Source organism: Peromyscus leucopus, chromosome 5 (assembly GCF_004664715.2).
Source record: "Peromyscus leucopus breed LL Stock chromosome 5, UCI_PerLeu_2.1, whole genome shotgun sequence".
Taxonomy (NCBI): domain Eukaryota; kingdom Metazoa; phylum Chordata; class Mammalia; order Rodentia; family Cricetidae; genus Peromyscus; species Peromyscus leucopus.
The window spans coordinates 111,459,433-111,480,970 of NC_051067.1; the positions used below are offsets into that span (position 1 = coordinate 111,459,433).

General features: G+C 45.3%; 2 protein-coding genes across 2 annotated transcripts; one reads left to right on the plus strand and one right to left on the minus strand.

Annotated features, from left to right (window-relative positions):
- Window positions 1-111: 111 nt before the first annotated feature.
- Window positions 112-8,778, plus strand: Txnl4b (thioredoxin like 4B). Its single transcript, XM_028891077.2, has 4 exons — window positions 112-197; window positions 3,462-3,669; window positions 5,825-5,976; window positions 7,322-8,778. The coding sequence occupies exons 2-4, from the start codon at window positions 3,538-3,540 to the stop codon at window positions 7,485-7,487; spliced, it is 450 nt and encodes a 149-aa protein (XP_028746910.1). The 5' UTR covers window positions 112-197; window positions 3,462-3,537; the 3' UTR covers window positions 7,488-8,778.
- A 1,366-nt stretch (window positions 8,779-10,144) lies between these two features.
- On the minus strand, window positions 10,145-15,078 carry LOC114708077 (haptoglobin). The gene is made up of 5 exons (XM_028891075.2): window positions 14,970-15,078; window positions 12,898-12,980; window positions 12,553-12,654; window positions 11,854-11,928; window positions 10,145-11,073 (listed from the first exon to the last, which is right to left on the minus strand). Exons 1-5 carry the CDS (start codon window positions 14,972-14,974, stop codon window positions 10,295-10,297), a joined length of 1,044 nt encoding a protein of 347 aa, XP_028746908.1. The 5' UTR covers window positions 14,975-15,078; the 3' UTR covers window positions 10,145-10,294.
- Window positions 15,079-21,538: the final 6,460 nt, after the last annotated feature.

Genomic DNA, 21,538 nt, shown 5'->3' on the forward strand with positions numbered 1-21,538 from the left:
CATATTTACTAAGGGCGGAAGTGACATGACTTCCGGTCGGGGCAGCGCAAAGTGGGCGAGAACTACAATAATGTCGTTTGTGCTGATTGGCTATTGCCGGGGGCGCGCGGTGATACGTTCGTTTTCTGCGTCCATGTCTCTCACTTCCGCTTGTAAGGGTTTGCAGGCCAAAGAAGCGTTTCTAAGCACCAGCCCAGGTTAGTTGGGGTTAAGGTCCTTTCCCGGGTTGGGACTGAGGAAGGAGACAGTTGTGCCCTGGCGACCCCGTGAAGGAGTCCGGGTTTGCTGACGGGTGGTTTGAAGTGTCCTCCCTGGCACCTGTGGACCAGGAGTAACCCAACCACCGGCATCTTGTAAAAACACATGCGCGGGGTATTTTGCAAAGTAGACATGTCTGCCCTGACGTAAATAAAAGTTACCTACCTAGCGTGGTGGTACACGCCTGTCATCCCTGCAATTGTAAGGCAGAGACAGGAAGATTGCCACAGATTCAAAGCCAACCTGGGCTACTAAGTAGTGAGACCCTTACTGTAAATAATAATAATAGTAATAATAAAAATAATAATCACCTGCCTGTTCATGTTCAGATATGTCCTTTGATGGTATCTTGGGGTATTTATTTCCATTTTCCTTTGTAACTATTATATATTAAATATTTACAAAAAGCAGAATCAGACTTTACATACTGGTTCATAACTTTTTTCAATGACAGTGTAAGATAGATCTTCAGAGCCGGGTGGTGGTGGCGCACGCCTTTAATCCCAGCACTCGGGAGACAGAGGCAGGCGGATCTCTGTGAGTTCGAGCCAGCCTGGGCTACAGAGTGAGTTCCAGGACAGTCTCCAAAGCTACACAGAGAAACCCTGTCTCAAAAACCAAAAAAAAAGATAGATCACAGGACTACTATTATCAATATCCTGTTGATGGACATTTTGGCTGTTTGCAGCTTTTGCCATGATAAATGTGTTGATTAGCCTGTGAACATAAGTCTGTGTCTTTGCTCATATTCTCAAAATAGAGCTGTTGTGTAAAGAATATGCTAGTTTTCTTTCCAAAGAGGTTTTGTCTCTGAATTCCAACATTCCTGCCTGCCCCTTTCTTCACTCTCTTGCCACTGTGTGTTACTGTCTTATTTAATGTTTGTCAACTTTTTTTTTTTTAACTCTTGAACAGAAAGTTTATTAAGAGCAAAAAGGGCACCTCACCTTAGTTTAAAAGAATTCCATGTGCAGTCCTCCTTTGGTCTTTACAGGGAATCAGTCCCAGGAGACCCCGGTGAGAGCAAACCAAGGATGTGTAGGTCCCTTATATAATACAGTACTTTTGCACACAACCAGTGAACATCCTCCCAAAACTCCCATGTCTAGATTGCTTGTGATACCGTCTACAATGCCAATGCTGTTACATTATAATGTTTGTCAACTTTATGCATTTCTTAAATATGCCTTTAATTCGCTGTTCTTTGCTTGCAAAACTGGACTTTCCAAATGTATTTAGTGTTCATTCTTTTATGATTCTCATTTATATCCTTCATGTGGACATTGTCTTAGATATGGTCTCAGTTTCCTACTCCTTCCAACATTTGTCCAGTACCACGTGGGGCCTCTCTGTTGACCACACATCTTTCCCTTCCTCTTTTTATTAGTAGCACAGGAATTTGTTTGCTTGGATTCTAACAAAGAGACAATATTATGTCTCAGCTGCCACCCACTTTGGTCTTTTTTTGGGGGGGTGAGGTTTTTTTTTGAGACAATGTTTCTCTGTGTAACTTTGGAGCCTGTCCTGGAACTCACTCTGTAGCCCAGGCTGGCCTCGAACTCACAGAGATCCGCCTGCCTCTGCCTCCCGAGTGCTGGGATTAAAGGCGTGCGCCACCACCGCCCGGCCCCCACTTTGGTCTTTTTGAGACAAGGTCTCAGGCTGGCTTGCCACTCATTGAATAGGCTAGGCTGACTGGCCATAAAAACCCCAGGAATCTCCCACGTACTGAGATCATAAGCATATGCTCACACACCAGGCTTCTGTTAACATGGATTCTGGGAATCAAACTCAATCCTCACAACTGCCAGGCAAGCACTTTACCAACTATGCCATCTTCCCAGCCCGGTTGATACCTGAAATGTAATTTTTGATGAAAGAGGTGAAAGAATTCAGGCTTCATAGCATTAACAAACCCGGAAACTGAATCCCAAGTGTCTAATCTCTCGGTCACGTCTCCTGTGGATGCCCTCAATAATGGCTCTTCAGTCAGAGCACTCCTCGGATGCGAAGTTTCTTCCATAATATTAGGAGCTAGACTAGCAATTTTGTAGCACAAATTCTAGCCTTTGTCTTATAGCTAGAAGTGTAACAGAACAAACTAGTCTATAGAATAAGAAACCCAGCACCAAAAAGAGGCAAAGAGAAGATCCAATTAGGCCGCTCTATCAACATCTTTTGATTCACTTATTTAATTGTGACTTCCACACACTTTTTTGTTGGTGGTGTTTTCCAAGACGGGGTTTCACTAGGTAGCCCTGGCTGTCTTGGAACTCACTCTGCAGCCCAGGCTAGCCTAGAACTCAGAGATCTGCCTGCCTCTGCCTCCTGAGTGCTGGGGTCAAAGGTGTTCGCAACCACCGCCTAGCTCCACACGCTTAAAATGTGATAAAATACACCTAGGAAGACTCCTTAAGCCAGGGCCTGAGAAAATACTAACGTCCATCATGAAGGACCAAGGAAGTATGGTCTGCATGTGAAATGGTGTGCTACTGTTAGAGAATCCAGAAGTTTTCTATGTAGGGCTGTGGGAGTCTCATTAAACGTTAGATTTAAAACAATGCGAAGTGCAGGGAGATGGGTGAGTTCCGTCCTGAGCCTCTGCTGTTCCCCCTCTGTGGCCACTCCTCTTCCTCTAGACTGCAGAGATCAGCAAGCTTGTCTGCCTCAGCACTTCCCATAAGTCCTGCTTCCGTATAGAGTCAGGCAGTGGTGTTGGGGGGGTGGGGATAGCAGCTACCTTTAGCTGCAGCCCAGCCTCTCCTTGGGCAGCTGCCTCCCTACCCAGCTGCCCACGGCTCCGCAGGACCATTGAGTGGGGACAGCGCTCGGCAGTCACAGGCTTCACCTTGTCTTCCTATTCTGTTCTAACTAAATCTCCAGTCCCCACATCTGAGGGTGTCGTCTCTTATTTGCTGGACCACTGGCTTATCCTACAATCTCTCTCTCTTGTATAAACGGGGTGGGGGGAATACAGAAATGTGTATATGTTCTTCTGGTATGGTATATAATTTCTCATGTGCTTCTAAGAGAAATTACTGAAAGCAGTTACCTGGTGCACATGAAGATCTGGAAGCTGGGCCCGGGGATGCCAGGTGAGGGGTGGGGACTCTTCACTAAACAAGGCTTCCTGAAATGTTTCTTTTTAAATCACCTGAACGCATGGCTGATGCCAAATGGTGTCGTTTTGTTCTGTACATTAGGACTCAGCCGATTCATCAAAACGGCCTGTAAACATTGCAAAATTGGTAGTGCAGGCTAACGCTGGAGTCTTTCAAGATGAGCTTCCTCTTGCCCAAACTGACTAGCAAGAAAGAAGTGGACCAGGCCATCAAAAGCACTGCGGAGAAGGTGTTGGTTCTCAGGTTCGGGAGGGACGAGGACCCTGTCTGTCTGCAGCTGGATGATATTGTAAGTGAATTTTTAAATGAACAGTTTTAATTGAAAATTCAGGCAGTGGGAGAGCAGGAAATGTCAACACCAAGTGTCTGAACAGTGTCCTTTCAACAGTCACATACGGAACTGCAGAAACCCCTCCAGGGTGTACAAGTTGTGAAGTGGGGTCTGAACTGTTTCCCTGGCTGCCAAAGCTTTACTGTCTGCTGCTCCTAGAATGGCCTGGTAGAGAGGTCAAGTTTCACAGCATGTCTTCACACTCAAATTAGTAAAGAGGGAAATTAGGAGGTAGAGTCACTATTTTTTTTTTCTTGTCTCTGTTTATCATGGAGATGGAACCAAGGACTGACATCTCTTCCCACCCATCCATCTCTATTGTGGCAGTCACCTGTGGGGACCAAATGTAAGGGTAGCATTATGTAATTAAAGTGAATGTGTGGGGCTGGTGACATGGCTCAGCGGGGGAGTGTTTGCTGCACAAGAAGTCCAACCTGGGTTCAATCTGTGGAACCCACAGTGGAGGGAGAGAACTGAATCCTGAAAAGTTGTCCTCTGATGTCCATGTACACCCACACTCACACATGGGACACACACACACACACACACACACACACACACACACACACACCAGTCAATAAGTAAGAAAGATATATTAACCTGGAAAAAGATGATCAGAAATGTATACTTATAGCTATGGGAAAAAGTATAGATTTTAGGCTAGAAGTATAGTTCAGGAACAGTTACCTCTTGTGTATGAGGCCCTGAGTTCAACGCCCAATATCAACCAAACAAATATATAGATTGATTGGTTCTGAAACCAAGCCTCCAAAGTTGAGATCCTACCCCTGCTGCTTAGGGTTGTGTCCTATAATTACCTCCTCTGCCTCAGCTTAGTCATCTGTAAAATGGGGATGCTAAGTGCACAGCTCATGCACTGACTGTTAAGTAGGTTAACAAGTGCAAAGCACTGAGGACAGTTAGCCCGTGGGAGGTGGCACCAGGCACTTCTCTGCTTTTCATTCCTAGGAGGAAAGAGTGGGGAGAGTCAGCATCTATGTGAGTGTCCTGAGTTGTTGCATGTGGGTTTGTCAGGATCTATAGTTTTTGTTTTGAAGTACCGAGCATTGAAACTAGACCTCATGCTCTAGCACTGAGCTCTGCTCCCAGCTCTCTTTAAGTAAGTACAGATTTCTTTCTTAAAAATAATCACACATGAGCCCATGGGATGGATCAGCAGGTAAGGGCTCTTGCCACTAAGATGGAGAGACCTGACCCCAGAAAATTGTCCTCTGGCTTCTACACATGCACTGTAACACACATATACCTGTCCTACCCCCACCCCCCACCCCCTGCACACACACAAATAAATAAAACTTTAAAAAAAAAAAAAAAAAAAAAAAAGCTTAGTCTCAAAGAAAGCAAGAATCAAACATCAACAAAACCAAAGAAAATATTGTCCCCAACATGTCTTAGTTACTTCTCTATTGCTGTGGCAAAACCCCATAACCAAGACAACTTATACAAGAAAGAGGTTATTTGGGGCTCATAGTTTTAGAGGATTGGAATGTATGACCATCATGGCAGGGAGCATGGCAGCAGGCAGGCAGACATGGTGCTGGAGAAGTAGCTGAGAGCTCACATCTTAACACAAGCAGAAGACATAGAAAGCTAACTGGGAACAGTATGGGCTTTTGAAACCTCGAAGCCTGCCCATGATGACACATCTTCTCCAACAAGGCCACACCTCCTAATCCTCAAACAGTTCTGCCAACTGGGAACCCAAGTATTCAAATATATGAGCCCATGGGGGTCATTCTCATTCAAACAACCACACAGTGCCTTCTCCTGACCCTATCAACAGAGATCCACCCTCTGAACAGTAATAATATGTCTAGCTGGGCATAGCAGTGTACACTTTTAATCCCAGCACTTGGGAGGCAGAGACAGGTAGACCTCTCTGAGTTCAAGGCCAACCTGGTCTACATAGCAAGTTCCAGGAATGTGTCTTATGAGGAATTCAAATGGGCTTCATTCTTGGTTCAGGTATTTTCTCAAACAAAATTTTTCTCAAAATAAATAAATAAACGTTATAGTAAGTTTCACATACGGTATTATAGTACGTTTCACAAAAGAAGCATCATGCACCTCGCATCCATCTTGTCGTTCACAGCTCTCGAAGACTTCTGCCGACTTAAGTAAAATGGCTGCTATTTACCTGGTAGACGTGGACCACACACCAGTCTATACGCAGTACTTTGACATCAGCTACATTCCATCTACTGTGTTTTTCTTCAATGGGCAGCACATGAAAGTGGACTATGGGTAAGTTAAGTTGACTCTACAGTCTGGAACGTTGGTTCCATCAAGGCAGGTTCAGGAGCTCACTTACTTTTCTGTTGGCTCCGAGTCTGGCTAAGTGAGTACTGTCTCCTTATTTGATGCTCTCTATTTTTTATGAAACTTTAGTGCAAAATGTGAGTTTTCAAGTATGATTAGCAAATTTTAATTTCTAACTTAAATATGAAAAAAATAGTATAGCTTTTGAAGTACTGACTAACCATCCTTAGGTATAGAAAATGTAGAATATCTACATTAGGTAGTAGCTGAGCGTAGAATATAAAATAAAATAAAATCCATTGCAAGAAAATCCCTGGTTCCTAAGCTTTGGGGGCTGGTAGTTGGCATTTATAAAAGAAGCATTCCTGCCAGGAAGACACACTTCTCTCTTGCAAGTGTCTTCTGCCACTCAGAGAATTTTGAAGTCATTCTTCAAAAAGGCCTGTCAAAATAAGTCACGTGATATCTTCTAATGCCCTCCCCTCCATCCTGTTCACACCCCTATCTGAGTACCGTTGGCTGTGTCTAGGATTGTGGTCTCCCTCACTCTGGGGAGGTGTGTCTGCTTTCTCCTTACCTGATGGAGATGAGTTTCACACTGTTTGGAGCTGCTTATCCTCCTACGAGTTGGTTCCTCTGTTAATTTAGTACAACCTTCTTACGTGGAATGCAGGACACAATGTCAAACACCTTTTAAGTGCTTCGTCTTTTAACCCAGTAATTACATTTCTAGGAGTTTAAAAGTATATTATAGATGCATATTTTACAACTCTGGGGCAAATAATTAGTTGTAAAATCACATTACTAAATAGTTTGTGACATGATTCTTATCTTAACAAAATAAATAGAATACGCACCCCCACGCAGAACTGGAAACGTATACATCAAAAGGTGACTTCTGGCCTCACAGCTGACTTTATTTCTCTTTTAAATTTTTCTGCAAGCAATATACCTGATGTTTAAAATAATTTGGAAGATTATTAATCCCCACAACTCAGCAGTGTCGGTGAGGAGAACTTGAGAGACTGGGATGAGTTAGTGGGCCTTTACAGAGACACTGAGCAAACTCTGCCTACTCCAGTATTCAGAGAACTGACTCTACATGGTAGAGATGTGGAAAGGAATGCAAAGGCCGCGTCTTCCCACACCCAGACTTTGCTCACAGCCCTGCATATAGTCCTGTGTACTATACCTGGGGAAAGGCAGGGCTCAGACCACAGGTGGAGAGCTTCCCAGACAAGAAGGGAGAACGAGGCCACTGCTTGCTGCTGACCAGCAGGCTTCACACACTGGAAAGTTCTGACCATGGTTATTTCCCTCTGTGCTGCAGGTCTCCCGATCACACTAAGTTTGTGGGAAGCTTCAAAACCAAACAAGACTTCATGGATTTGATTGAAGTCATCTACCGGGGAGCAATGAGGGGGAAACTTATTGTCCAGAGTCCTATTGATCCCAAGAATATCCCCAAATATGACCTCCTCTATCAAGACATTTAGCACACTCACAGCTGTTGAAGATGAAAGAGTCGTGACTGGAAACAGGGCCTGAACCCAGAGGGCCTGTGGTCTGGAGTCCTGCAGAGACACATTCACTGGCCCTGCAAAGCCATTTGATGTGCTGTAATCAACGGCCCCTGCACAGAAGCCCCAGTACTCCAAGAATCCGGATGCCTGAGTGTCCATTCCCTGAGAGCCTCAGAGCAGTCAGGCAACAGTGTTCGGGTGGTCTTTGTAACTTCCTTTTATCTGGACTTGTCTTTCCCCCTTAAGGTCATGCATCCTCCTAGACACTGTAAGAACAGTTTGTGCATACATGTCTGTGCATACACACACACACACACACACACACACACACACACACACACACCCTTCCCCTTCCCCATGCCTCCATTCACTTGCCTCTTTTGCTCCTTCCTATCCCAGCTTCTCTTGAAATAATGAACATTCTGTAGTACAGGAGAGTTCTTTTGTTTTCGGAACCTTCCTGGCATGGACTGAAACCACTGCCCTAGGCGGTTCATTTACAGCTGGCAGGCTATTAAATTGGCAAGAGGAAAATGTGGCCCTTCACCATCCAGCATAGTTTAAGCTAAACAACAAGTTACTTCCTTGGGAAGTAAGGGACAGAGCTCCCCAGAAGACAGTGCCACTGCTGCTTATTTCAAGGACTCAAGACCAAAGGTATATCAGAATTGTTAAGGGGGAAAAGCCTGTGGGGTTTGCTGATTCCAGCGGCTTTTGAAGACTAGTTGGCCTTCCAGGGTCCCCCTGGCCCAACCTCAGGAAACTTCTGTTTCTCTTAAACCTCATGGTGGCTGTTATCCCTGCACTCTGGAACGAGACAGTAGGTCAGAGCTGGAGGTCTGTGGCCAAGCAGCCTGTGACCTGCTGGCCAGCAGGAGACTTGTTACCGGCAGAGATCCAGGCTTGTGGCAGCCTGGTCACCTCGGGGCCAGCCCTGGAGTCAGCTGCGTCTTTCTAAGCTTGCCCGTCCCAGAAATGTGAAATGGGACCCGATTCTAATGGATGTGGCACAGGAAGAAGGCTGTCAGGGTTTTTCATGTCCTTTACTTACAGTCGAGAACACTTCAGGGACGGGAAAAGAGTTCTTTCCTACCCCCTCCTTATGATTCATGGGCTGTGACAGCCACCTTAGGCCCACGGGATGAAAATTAGTGCACGGGGATCGTAAGGGTCAGGTCTCTAATGTTACTGAGCTCCTGGGTGAACTCGAAATCTTCCTCCACATCCTATGGAAGAATAAAATTTCTTTGTCCAACTCAACCTATCCAATAGGTCTTCTGTGCTTTGGCCTAAGTGCTCAGGTGCCAGCAAAATCTCAGAACCCACACAGGAAGAATACTTCCATCTTTCCTCCTGAGGGCTGGGGTGAGGGCAGAGGGGCCCCTGCAGTCTGGATTCATGTCTTAGCTCCTATCTTGGTTGTTTTCACTTCCACCAGTATTTATTAAGCATGTGCTACATGCCCTGTCCTGAGCTAGATGCCATATAACTCTAAATGACTTCTGGACAGAGAACGGTCTCTGGGGAGAGAAGAGAAAGTCCTTGTGCAGGAAAGGAGAAACATTGCTGGGGAGCAAGCAGGAGGCCTGCTATGGAGGGACCAAGAAATGGAGGAAGGGCCAGGTTTCCCATTTCCCTCCTAGGGAGTGGCCAGCCACCTGCTGTCGGGCCGAGTGTACAGGACTGTGCTGTTCGAGTTTCTGGCTGGTTTCTCCCAGGTTCTAGAATATAGGTCCTTGTGTCCCTTGGCCCCATAGCGCCCCCTGGAGAGATGCACCAGTGACTGAGGATGCAGGTAAGCACATCCCTGGTGGCCTTATATGCTTTGAAGAGAGGCTGTGTTTGGCACGATGAGAAGGTAGACTAGAGAAGGCCTGTTCTGAAGGCTTGGGACAAGGAATGTTCAGAGAGGAGAGCTTGATGTCTCTTCCTCGACTCCTTTATTTCTGAGGTAGAAGGGCATGTGGCTTGTCTCCAGCCCCCAGTGCAGGGTGAGTTTCTCCACCGAGGAAGAGACCCCAACTCAGCCAAGTCCCAGAGCATCCCAGCCAGGGGACTTTGGAGAGTTACTAGTATTCATCCCTAATGGAAAAGATGTGGGGACAAGTAACAACCAGGGAGCTTAAGTTACTGAGCAAATCTGTGGGCTGAGCTGTGGTGAGGACCCCGTTAAGTCCATAGCCTGCCTGCACGTGCCTGTTTTGGTGTCTGGGGCACTGGCAGATGGAAGCACAAACAGAAGTCTTCTGTCACAACCCTTGTCCCACTCTGGGCTCACACCCCTCCTGGGCTTACCCCTTCCTCTTCAGAGAAGTGACAAGATACGTTCAATGAGCTCAGGGTTTGCATCCAAGCAGACCCAGGATCAAGCTCAGCTCCTTCGTTAAATGGCTGAGTGAATTTAACCAAAGCACTTCACTTCTCCGAGTCTTTTTCCTTGACTGAAAAGCAAGGGTCACAGTGATCTCCCTTAGACCTGGATTTCATAAACACGATGCCCCAAGACAGACAGTCTACAGCACCCTAGGGGTTTTCTGGCACCTCTGGATGGTGGGGGGGGTGTCACATTTTTCCAGTCCACCATGCTTCTTGGCCACCCAGTACTGTAAATGAGAATCAAAGACTACAAATGGGGTCATAAGCAAGTTCTTTTTTATTGACTGAGCAGTGCAGGGCTAGCACCCCTCAGATTATGTCCTGTCCCTACACCGCCCCCTCATCCATGGTAACCAATGCTCTCAGCCTGTCCGACTGAGCGTAGCCTTCCCGTCAGCCCTGCACTATTCACTGGCCATGGTTTCCTGAATCCAGTTCAGGATGGAGTTCACCTTGACGTACACGCCGTACTCAGCTACAGAACAGCTCTTATCAAAGCTCAGGATCCCGGCTGCATACCAGGTGTCCTGCTCCAGGTCGTGAACGGCAAAGGCACTGCCAGCATCGCCATAGCAGGTGTCTTCCTGGAACTTGGTCATGCCAGCGCAGAAGGTATGTTCATTCAAGATGGGCTGTACCCCAACAGGACTCTTGGGGACCTTCTTCTCGAGCACTGTGCTGCCCTCATAGTGCCGCACACAGCTGTCCTGGTCAGCCACCGGCAGCGTGACGTACTTGAGGCGATCAGTAAATCTAAAGTTGGCGTTCCGCCCCCAGCCAGCCACATAGCCCATGCGGCCCGTGGCCACGTAGTCCGTGGATGGCAGGCAGATGGGCATCACTCTCTCATTGACAGGCACCTTCTGTTTGAGCTTGATTAGCCCAATGTCCACCACAGAGCGGTTGGGGTGGACAACCACTTTCTCAATCTCCACCTCCTGCTGTCTGCCCACGTAGAGTTTTAAGGTCGGGGCAATGTCCTTGCCTGTGGCACTCTCACTGTGATTCAGGAAGAGGTTTTTGGCCGTGGTCAGCAGCCACTGGTCACTGATCAGTGTGGCCCCCGTGGTGAGTTCGTGGCGGGAGACCATCTTGGCCTGCCAAGGAAAGCTGCCTTTGGCATCCAGAGAACCACCTATGATGCGCTGCACCTGGTCCACAGGATGCTTCGGCTTCCCACACTCTGCACAGGGAGGGAGGAATGTGAACGGCAGTGGGGAGCGGGGCCCTGCCTGCGGAGGCCCTGGAAGTGTCGGCCACTGCTGCTCCACCTATCAGTGTCGAACACTCTGCCCTTGCCTCCTGCTCCTCGTTTCTAGTACTTACACATTAAGTGACTAAGAATCTGTTTTAAACCGTGGCTGGTAAACTACTATATAAATATATATACCTACTTACATACATACATAAACATCATCACACAAAAATTCCACAATTCTCTGAAACTCAGGGAAAGGGCTGGAAGCTGTGTGTGTGTTTCATTCTCTGACAAAGATGGCCCCGCGGCAGCATTAGCAGGAACATAGACTTTTTTATGGATGGTGAAGTTAACCCAAAAGAGGTTGGCAGTTCCTGCCACTGATAGTAGAAATTGAGCAAAGTCCTCATCCAGGCAGAAGAGGGGAGAATTATGGATTGCAGGAGTCCCAGATGCCCCCACACCCTGCCTTACCCCTTGTGGGCTCAGCTTATGCCCACCCTAGCCTGGTCCTTCCTGGGGCATTCATTTTACCTCTGACCAGGTCTCTGTAAGCAGGTGTTCTTATGGAGGGCCAGCCCCCTTTGGCCTAAATGAGCAGGACACTTACTAAGCTCTCTGAGAGGCATCTTGCCCTGCCTTGCCAGCTGTGGCTCTCTCTAAACTCTGTCTTGGCTCTCACATATTCAGTCCACACAAGCGGAACGTGGCTCGGCCACATTCTAGCCTCGATCCCTGCCCGTGTTCTGAGACCCCAGCACCCACCTGCCACACATTCGGGGAGTCTCTCTCCGGCAGCTGCGTTCACCCACTGCTTCTCGCTGTTTAAGGCGTACACTCCTGAAACAAAGGAGGAGACGAGCTCAGAGAAAGCAAGTCTGGCCCCGGGGTAGCATGAGGAGACGTCTATCAAGAAGGCTTAAAGAGTTGGAGGAACGGGAGGGAAGGAAGGCCCGGGGTACTGTGCCTCGGGTCACGTTGCGCCTGGCAGGCCAGGAGTCAGTCCTGACAGATGTCAGTCGAGGAAAGGAAGAAGTCAGGATTCAGCCCTGGACTCTGCCTCTCGTAGACTACCTCAGCCTGTTTCCTTGTCGGAAAAATGAAACTAGGAGTATCTCTCCAGAAAAAAGAGTCTGTCAGAACCGCAGGCGCTTTAACGACACAGTGAAGTCCTTAGAAGCTGTCAGAACATAGTAGCCTGCCCAATACCATAGCTGAAGACGGCACTCCCGAGCCACAGGGGCCATGGGGTTGCTGCCTCTCAACCAAAACAAAACAGGAAGCTGGGCCCACTTAGTCGGCAGCAGGGCCACCCACAGGAGACAGAAACTTTATTCGAATCTAACTCTCCTGACTCCAGGCAGTACTCATGAAGTTTCTGGCCAGGTACCCCAGCCCTCTCCATCCTAGGAACACCAGACAGGACCAGGGGTGTGCAGGGAGAGATGCTCATCCAGGCCTTACCATCGCCTTTAGTCCTCAGTCGGTAGTGTTGGCGGCAGCGATAGCGAACCAAGTGCTCCACGTAGCCATTAGGGATCTCCGGGGGCTTTGGGCAGCTGTCATCTGCCAAGCAAAAAGAAGCCAGGAAAGGCCGTGGATGTTCAGGTGGCTCCCTGGGAAAAGTCAGCCCTGCACACCAGACTGCCTCCACCCCCGAGTGGAAGCTGAGGAAGGGAGGTCCCACAGATCTGGGAAAGAAGAGAACAGGAAGAGGAACTGGGTCTTCCCTAACACAGTGCAGCTTTGATAGGGCCAGACTGGGCCACAGCTGGGGTGCATAGTTCCTGGGAACACCCAGAGACTCACCAGTCATATCCATGGCATCATTGCCCAAGTCCACAGCAAAAAGCTGTCCCCACAGCAGGAGCGTGACGATAGCTCCCAGGGCTCTGCAGAGAGGTGGCAAGAAGAAATGTACAGGTGGTCTCTTTGTACATGTGGTTTCCTTGCGTGTGCACACACCACACACACACACACACACACACACACACACACACACACACACACACTTCCCATTAAGCAGCTAGTAAAGAAAGAAAATGAAATGCTAAGGCCAAGGAGCTGCATTACTGGTTGTTCCAGTAATCAAGCCACAAACCAAACCCCTGTCAAGAGTTGAACTCTTGCTTCATGCTTTCCTCTCCCGTGGTGTTATTTTACAAATCATGAAGAAATCTGGCAACTTCATGACCCTTCCCACTCACCACAGTGGTGGCGAACCCCCAGAGAATGGGATGGGGAAGAGGAGCTGTCGATGTGACACTTTATTTTTTGGAGGGGATTATTAAACCCCGCAGGCTTCAGCAAATTCCAGACATACCAGCAAGTTCTGTGCCACTGGGAGTTCTGGACAAGCTCCAGACAGGGACGACCGTAACAGAGGAAGGAAGGCACCACCAGTGTGGTAGTAATATATGCCATCCCAACTCTCCACACTCTGAGGCAGAGGCAGGAGGATCAGGGGTTTGGGAACAGCCCGTGCTACATCACAAGTGACTGTCTCAAAAAAGCTGAGGGAGGTGGGGTGAGAAAAGAGGAACAGTGGAGAGGAGGTACAGAGCTGTGACCCTCTTCTCTCGTGATGATCATGATGTCCGGCAAGAAGCCTCTGCTGTTAGTACAGTGTAGCTAACTTAAAGGTGATGGCTAAGGTTTATTTTGCTATTCTCACTGCTTTTTGAAAGTTCCCATAACTACAAGCTTGTTTTAGTGTATAATTTGTCATAGCTGTTGTTCCTAAGACACAGCCTCACTTGTTGCCCAGGCTTGTCACAAACTCCTGAACTCCCAGGCTCAGCTCACCTCAGCTCCTAGAGTCACTGGGTAGGCACCATCACCCCTAACTCATGATTGGCTCTTCCTGTTACTTGGTATTTGCCTTTCAAGGGTGGTATATCAAACCCAAGAATGCCAGATGGTTACCTGGAGAAAACTGGCTTCCTAAAGGCATGACTGTGGCCATCACTGGTGCCCAGACCACACTTAAAAGGTAACCAAATCCCAGCAGACCCCGGCCAGTCAGGAATTTCTTGGTGATGTTCTACTTCTAGTTTTTTCTCAACCTTCAAAGTCTCCCTATTTTGATAAAATCTGAGAGCCTTGATGGTATCACTAAAATGTGTGGCTGTTGTCTTTCTTTCATTAAAAGCAGGAGGTTGGTTAACAGACACAGTCAATATTCCAAGAAGCTGCTTTGTGCCTGGTCAAAACAAAACCTTTATAATCTTAAGGGGAAAGGTTCTCCTTAGAGATAGACAGCCCGTCTGAAAGCCCATCTCTCATGGATGCAGGAGGAGGAGTTTAGTCACTGGCCCTTCACTCACTGAGGTTCCAGGCACATCCTGCCTTTAACATTTCAGTATGACTATCACCTACAAAATTCACAACTCAAACTGCACAATTAAGTTGCAAAAAAGGGGGAAGAAGGAAGGAAGGAAGCAAGCAAAGAAGGAAGGAAGGGAGGGAGGGAGAGAGGGAGGGAGGAAGAGAGAGAGAGAGAGGAGGGAGGGAGGGAGGGAGGGAGGGAGGAAGGAAGGAAGGAAGGAAGGAAGGAAGAAAGAAGGAAGAGAAAGAAAGAGAAGAGAAGAGAGAGAAGAGAGAGAGAGAGAGAGAGAAAGAAAGAAAGAAAGAAAGAAAGAAAGAAAGAAAGAAAGAAAGAAAGAAAGAAAGAAAGAGAGAAAGAAGATTTCATAATGCTATAAGTTTACAGTTTTGTGTGGAGCTGCGTGAATTCACAGCTATCCTAAGCAGTATGTGGCCTGCAGGTCATGGGCTTGACTTGCCTAGAACCTTAGCCCGTTGACCCCATTCCTTTTCTGTAACTCCCACAGACTTCTACACTGAGTGCTCCAAGTGTGAGATGTGCACCGTGGACTCACCTCATCTTGGGCCTCTCTTGCCGATCTCTGGAAGGTCCGTGCCGTGGTGACTTCTGCTGAGCCTTTTATGCTTCAAGGTCCTACCCCACCTCCTTCCCTTCCAATTCTGTGTTTGCACAATGTCAGCCAAGGTCACTGGTTGTTCCAGTAATCAAACCACAAACCAAACCCCTGTCAAGAGTTGAACTCTTGCTTCATGCTTTCCTCTCCCGTGATGTTATTTTACAAATCATGAAGAAATCTGGTAACTTCATGACCCCTCCCACTCACCGCAGTGGCGGATAGTCCCCAGAGGGTGGGGTGGGGAAGAGGAGCTGTCGATGTGACACTTTATTTTTTGGAGGGGATTATTAAACCTTTCTTTGAGTTATTTCAAACCCTTTTAGACACCCCTGTGACCCGACCTAGCTGGGACTATAAAGAAAGTGTTTCCTTTTCTCAATCATGCTACCTAAGTGTAAACATCTCCTTCCTGCTTGTGGAAAGCTCTGGAACCTGCAATCAGTAGACTGTGTTTATTGGGTATTGGCCCTTTGCTCTCTAACCTCAAGAGTGATTAAAGCTGTAGTACAGATTGACATGAGACCCTCATGCTGGCTTTTCACTCCAGAGTTTTCAGTGCTGAAAGGGTTTATCTTGGAATTGTTTCAAGACAGACACTCCGGATGTAGGCAACCCTGCAACCTCACTCAGAGAGAGCAGGTAAAGAAAGGGTTTCCATTTCACGGTTACTCCACAACCTGTGTGGACATCTTGCTGTTGCTAAGTGTTCTGACTTAAAATCAGAGAAATGAGCCTGTTGTGTCTCCTCTGATGGCTCTTAGTAGAAAATCACACCACGTGGGTAGTGTAAACACAGAACAAACTCAATAGCAGGACTTCCTGTGGCTTCATAGGCCAGCTGCTAGTCAAAATAGGCAGCTGAGAAACATCAGTGTTTCAGTCAAATACCTGCCCTGGTATGCTCTTCACTCTAACATAGCAACTCAATCTAAATGTCTTCATTAACTGAAAAAAAAGTTAGCTGTTTTTAAATTAGATCATACCAAAGAATCAAATGGGCTGTTAATAGTGGCATCAATGCAATATCAAAACAACTAGGAAGAGCACAGATACCTATCAACAGGAGACTGGTTACTAATGTGTGGTGTAGTCACACCATGGAATATTGTAAAGCCATGAAAATGCTTGGACAACAGAGAAGAGAGATAATTGCATAATTTTGAAAACATCACAAAGTAGCAGAAGATTGCATTGGGAATGATACTGCTCTTATAAAGCTCAAAACCAAGCACAATTTGGTAAAGGATTTTTAAATATGACACCCAAATCACAGACAATATCAAGAACATGAAAAAGCAAGGCTGGATCCATGTTTCAGTGGTTAAGAGCACTTGCTGCTCTTTGAGAGGACCTGAGCTCAGTTCCCAGTGTCAAGTGTCTTACAAGCCTAAGATTTGAGGCCCAGGGTACCCAATGCCTCTGACCTCACATGCAAGACACATAGACACACACACCTACACATAATTTGGGGCAACCCTTAAGACCTTGCCTCTCTCTGCTTTCCCTCGTGGGCTTGGATGCTGGGTCAGACTCAGACAGAAGAACAGTGTGTGACTGTACCTTGGCCTTCCAGGACCCTATGATAAATCTCCTGTTCTGTAGTGAGCCTTCCTTCCTAATAAATTCCTTTACCCTTTAAGGAGACTCCGTGGATTTCTCATAATAGGTCTCCTACAGCAAAACAAGTGTTAGGGAAGAAGTGGGGACATTGGAACCCACGTGCCCTGCAGTGGGAATGTAGAACGGTGCATACTCCAAGGCATATCTCCGTGGTCTGTCCAAAAGCCAGTGTCAGAATTACTGTGTGCCCCAGGTGTGTTGTGCAACAGTCCCCCCACCCAGATTGAAACATTCCATACTTCAGAGATGCTAAGCAGGAAAATAAACAACCCAAAATAACTTCAGGAGGTCCCTGAAACTGACTGGATTCACTAGGCCCCTCTCTGCCAGAGTAAACAATAAAGCTGCCAAGAAGTCTCTAAGACCAGATCAGCCACCTGGAGAAGTCTAAACCAGGTGGGCTGCCTGGAAGACCAGAGTCACTTGGAAAGGACACTCTCCAACCTGTTGAGCGACCTTCAGGCTGTGCAGTGTGCTCCAGGTTCCTAGCTTTTTTTTGAGATGTCACCCATTTTGGAGTGGGCTTTGGTGATACAGATGTCTTTTCTGCTCTTGTAAGTAACCTCTCATCAATATTCCTATAAGTGACCTGTCAGAGCCTGCCAACAGTCAGCTGGGTAGCTGGGTAGAGGCGTGCAGATTGAAGAGACAATGAAGACAGAAAAGAGTTGAGAGGTCTGCTGGTCAATTCCAGACAGCCCCGAGTTTATTTCACAGCCAGCTTATATACAGTCTTGAAGGACAGAGGTAGAACAATGCACAGCACAGGCATTCAACCATTATCTATCCTGCCTTGTGTCAAGAAGCAGGCAGTTTCATTTTCTATCTCAACATACCTCTGACTGGCATCAGCAGCCTGCATCTAGCTAGCTAGTGTGTTCCTTCTTGTGGGCTAATCAGGACATTTTCACAGCCATTCAAGGAGACTCTGTGGGCTAATCAGGACTTTCTCACAGCCTTGGAACAAATAAGCCTGAACTCTATTGACTCAGAATAGACTTCAGATTTAAACTGGGAAACTGAGTCAGTTGTGGGCTCCCACAATTCCTCCCTTTTTATTTAAGACTCCACTGAGTCTCTCAGATGACTGTGCCTGTATTAGGTGTTTCCTTACCATATTCCAATCTTACCCATCATGGGAGCATGAATTCCATCATTCACGTCCTGTCTTAGGTTGAAAGGAGGCAAAAAAAAAACTTACCCGTCTTTGGCTACCAGCCTCTGGTGTTAAATCAGAGGAATGTGTAGAGTTTTACTCTGTGGAGTTCCAAGCCCAATCTCCATAACGAGTTCAAAATCAGCTTGAGAATCATAGGCAAACAGATTATGCCTACTAAGACATATGTTCCAATAGCTACAACACTACTTAAGAGCTAAGTAAATGATGACCATGATGGGATAGCCCTTATAAATTGTTCTAGAATATCTTCTGCTGTTTTAGCTGCATCAAAATCCAATTTAGCCCTTTTCATTTCTATAATCTCTTGATATAACTTAGCCAAATCTAAAGATTCATTAGAATCATGCCAAATTCCTTTAAGATGTGCCTTAACCCTTTTCCATCCAATAGCACTTTCATTATACACAGAAGACGTAACACAAATTCATTCATAATTAGCATGACATTTCAAATGTACTCTAGTTTTTAGGCTTTGGAGTTCATCTCCCAAAAATTGCACCTTATCATACAAAGCTGTAGCATGAATCTTAAAAGTTCTTATTAATAAAATCAAACCTGAGGCGAGTTATTGGGGTCCATGCTGGTAGATCAGAGAGACAGAACAAGCCACAGCTATCTCACCTTGCCAATTCCTCAGCTGGTCTTGTTTCCTCAGACTGGAAGCTTCTGTGTCCTCATCCCAATGGCTCTCAGCTGAACTGCTGCTGGAAAGCCTGAAGCTTAACCAGCTTAACCACAAGCTTAACCAGTCAAATGCTCTAGTTTCTGGTCCTCACGCCTTATATATCTTTCTGCTTTCTACCACCACTCTCTGGGATTAAAGGCTGGCTTTCTGGGATTAAAGGTGTGTGTCACCATGCTTGGCTATTTCCAATGTGGCCTTGAACTCACAGAGATCCAGAGGGATTTCTATCTCTGGAATGCTAGGATTAAAGGTGTGAGTGCCACCATTTTCTAGCCTTTGTATTTAGTGGCTGTCTGTTTTCTGACCCCAGATAAATTTATTAGAGTACACAATATTTTGGGGAACACAATACTACCACACAAAGCATTCAATTTATGTTCCATTTTCACATCAATATCTTCTTAAGTCTCTAATGTCATAGAAACTTTCATAGACAATTGATTAACAAACCCTGTTGTCTGGATGGATTGAGACAAAGGCATTGAAGCAACAGTAATAGTAGAAAGCATAGTAACAAGAGCTGCAATTCCTGCTATAACTAATCCAGCAACATACTTATGTCTGCTTAAAGCTTTTTTGATTTCCTCAATCACTTGTAACCCTTTATCATCAAACCATGGATCACTCATATATACTGGCAATATTACAAAAGAAAGTTGTTTTAATACTATTACACAAATATAATTATCCATTTGGGAAATACAATTGGTCAAAATGCAATTAAGACATGATACATTAAACACAGAACCATTCATAGAAATATTTGCTTCACCAACTAAAAGAACAAGCTAAAACAGTTTCAAAGGACAAACAGGTTTCAAGCAACTGGAACGTCCTGCAACTGTTCCCATGTCAGCAGCAAGTTTCCAAACATAAATTTGTAGAGATCCAGTACTGGAATACCAAATTCCAGCAGACAGTCCTTGGTCCCAAGATTCTGCAGTAGACACTGTATAAGAGTCACTATAATTGTCCTGATTTCCGGACCAATCAAGACTATATTGCTGTGTCCATGTGATGTTATACTTTGAAGGAATAATGCCAGTACATCATCTCCATAACAAAATTCTGTTAGACTCTCACAGTTCTTTTGTGCATGGAGGAAATTGTTGAGGGGGCGAACTATTACTTACCTAGTTACCTTGAGGAAGCAATCCAAGACATCCCTCCAAAGTAATATTTTTTGCAAAACATACAGGAATCCTTTTACCAATATCCAATATAAGAAAAATGTGAGCAATCTGGAACTCTTGGATGGCAAGTTGATCTAAAAGCCTGGTATCATTAATTGTAACCACAATTTATTTTCCTTCCCAAGTTGCAGGATGTAAAATTGGTGGATCAGGAACATAGGCCCAATAGGTCTCACTCTGGCATCTCTGGATGGTCATCAGCAACATCAGGATCAGCATCTCTCTGCTCCATTCACTGCACCAGTCTTTCAGGCAACCAATGAGTATCATTTTCATCCTGTGAGAAAACACAAATATGCCTCATCCCCATATTAAAACAGGGTTGGGGCCCTTCCATAAGCCAGTACAAGGATCTTTATATTTGACTTGAGCAAGTTTTGTGATGGTGCCTTCATGCCAAAATCAATCAGCTGCAGATTTTCCAGTAGTATCTACATTTAAAAATTTTTAAAACAAGATTTAAAGCATTATGTGGTGACTTGGGGTATAACTCCCCCTTCTCTCTTTTTTTTGAAGTTGTATTTTGAGACTGTCATAGGCTCACTCAAAAATACTTGTTCTTGAGGATTATAAGGAATACCTTTTTTATGTTCAATTTGCCATTGAGAGCAAAATTGATAAAAAGATTTATTAATATATCCAGATCTATTATCAGTTTTAATAACTTTTGGTATCCCCATATAGGAGAAACATTTCAGGCAATGAGCAATTACATGTTTAGTAGCTTCCATTAAAAATCCTGAATAAGTATCAATTGTCATATTTTAATTTTTGTAATATGAGTGACATCCATTTGCCATAAATGATTAGGAAGAAGACCTCAAGGATCTACTCTAAAGTGAGGTACAGTCAAATATTGAGGACATGTAGTACATTTTTTAATGATTTTGTGAGCAGTTTCTCTTGTTAAACCAAATTGTTTTCTTAAGTTTTTATTATTTTGATGATGCAAGTCATGTGATCAATTGCTAAGCAAGCTCAACTTGAGATAAATTTATTAGCTAAGGATATCCAGCTATATAATGTGTTCCTTCTTTTTTTTTCCATCACAGGCAATTTATTTTGTTCTATTCATTCACAGTTAATACAGAAATACTTGGAAACATTTCCATATAATGCTTGACACAGAAATCATCAAATAGAAGTATACAATGTTGACAGGAGGCAGTACATTTATAATTTATAACCCCAAATGTATTTATAAATTAGAAATGGAAAGATCTACAAATGAAATTATGAAGGTTCACCAAAGTCATTTAATCTGTCAGTTTCTCATTCATTTTTATGTCTTAATAATATTCTATTGTATGAATAAGCCACATTTTATTTCTCTCCAGTATTTGATAGCTATTTGAGTTGTTTTAACTTTTTTACTATTAGCAACACACTGCTGTAAACCTTCATGTACATGTTTCATAGGTGCACATTTTCAGTAGTTTGAGGATATATTCCTAAGGGTAGAATTGTTGAGTAACAGAGTAACAATGTTTTGCATTTTGACCAACCACCAAACTGTTTTGCCAAAGTGGCACACCATTTTACAATCTCACCAAATCCTTGTTTTTAAGGCTCTGATTTTTGTACAAAAGCATTCAACCATTCTGTCAGACCAAACCAGGAAAAGTAAGCTATAGTTCAGAGCTGTTCTATTCCATTTACTATGCAAAGCCATTCTTGGCGTTTGCAACTCTCAGCCCTTTTGAGTATTCTTGCAGTGTTCACGTTTTCCTCCACCACTTTTTTTTCCTTCTCTTTTCTGGTTTATTTCTATCTATTACAAATGTATAAAAAATCCTCCATCAACGCTGCTGATAGCAGCAGAACCTTG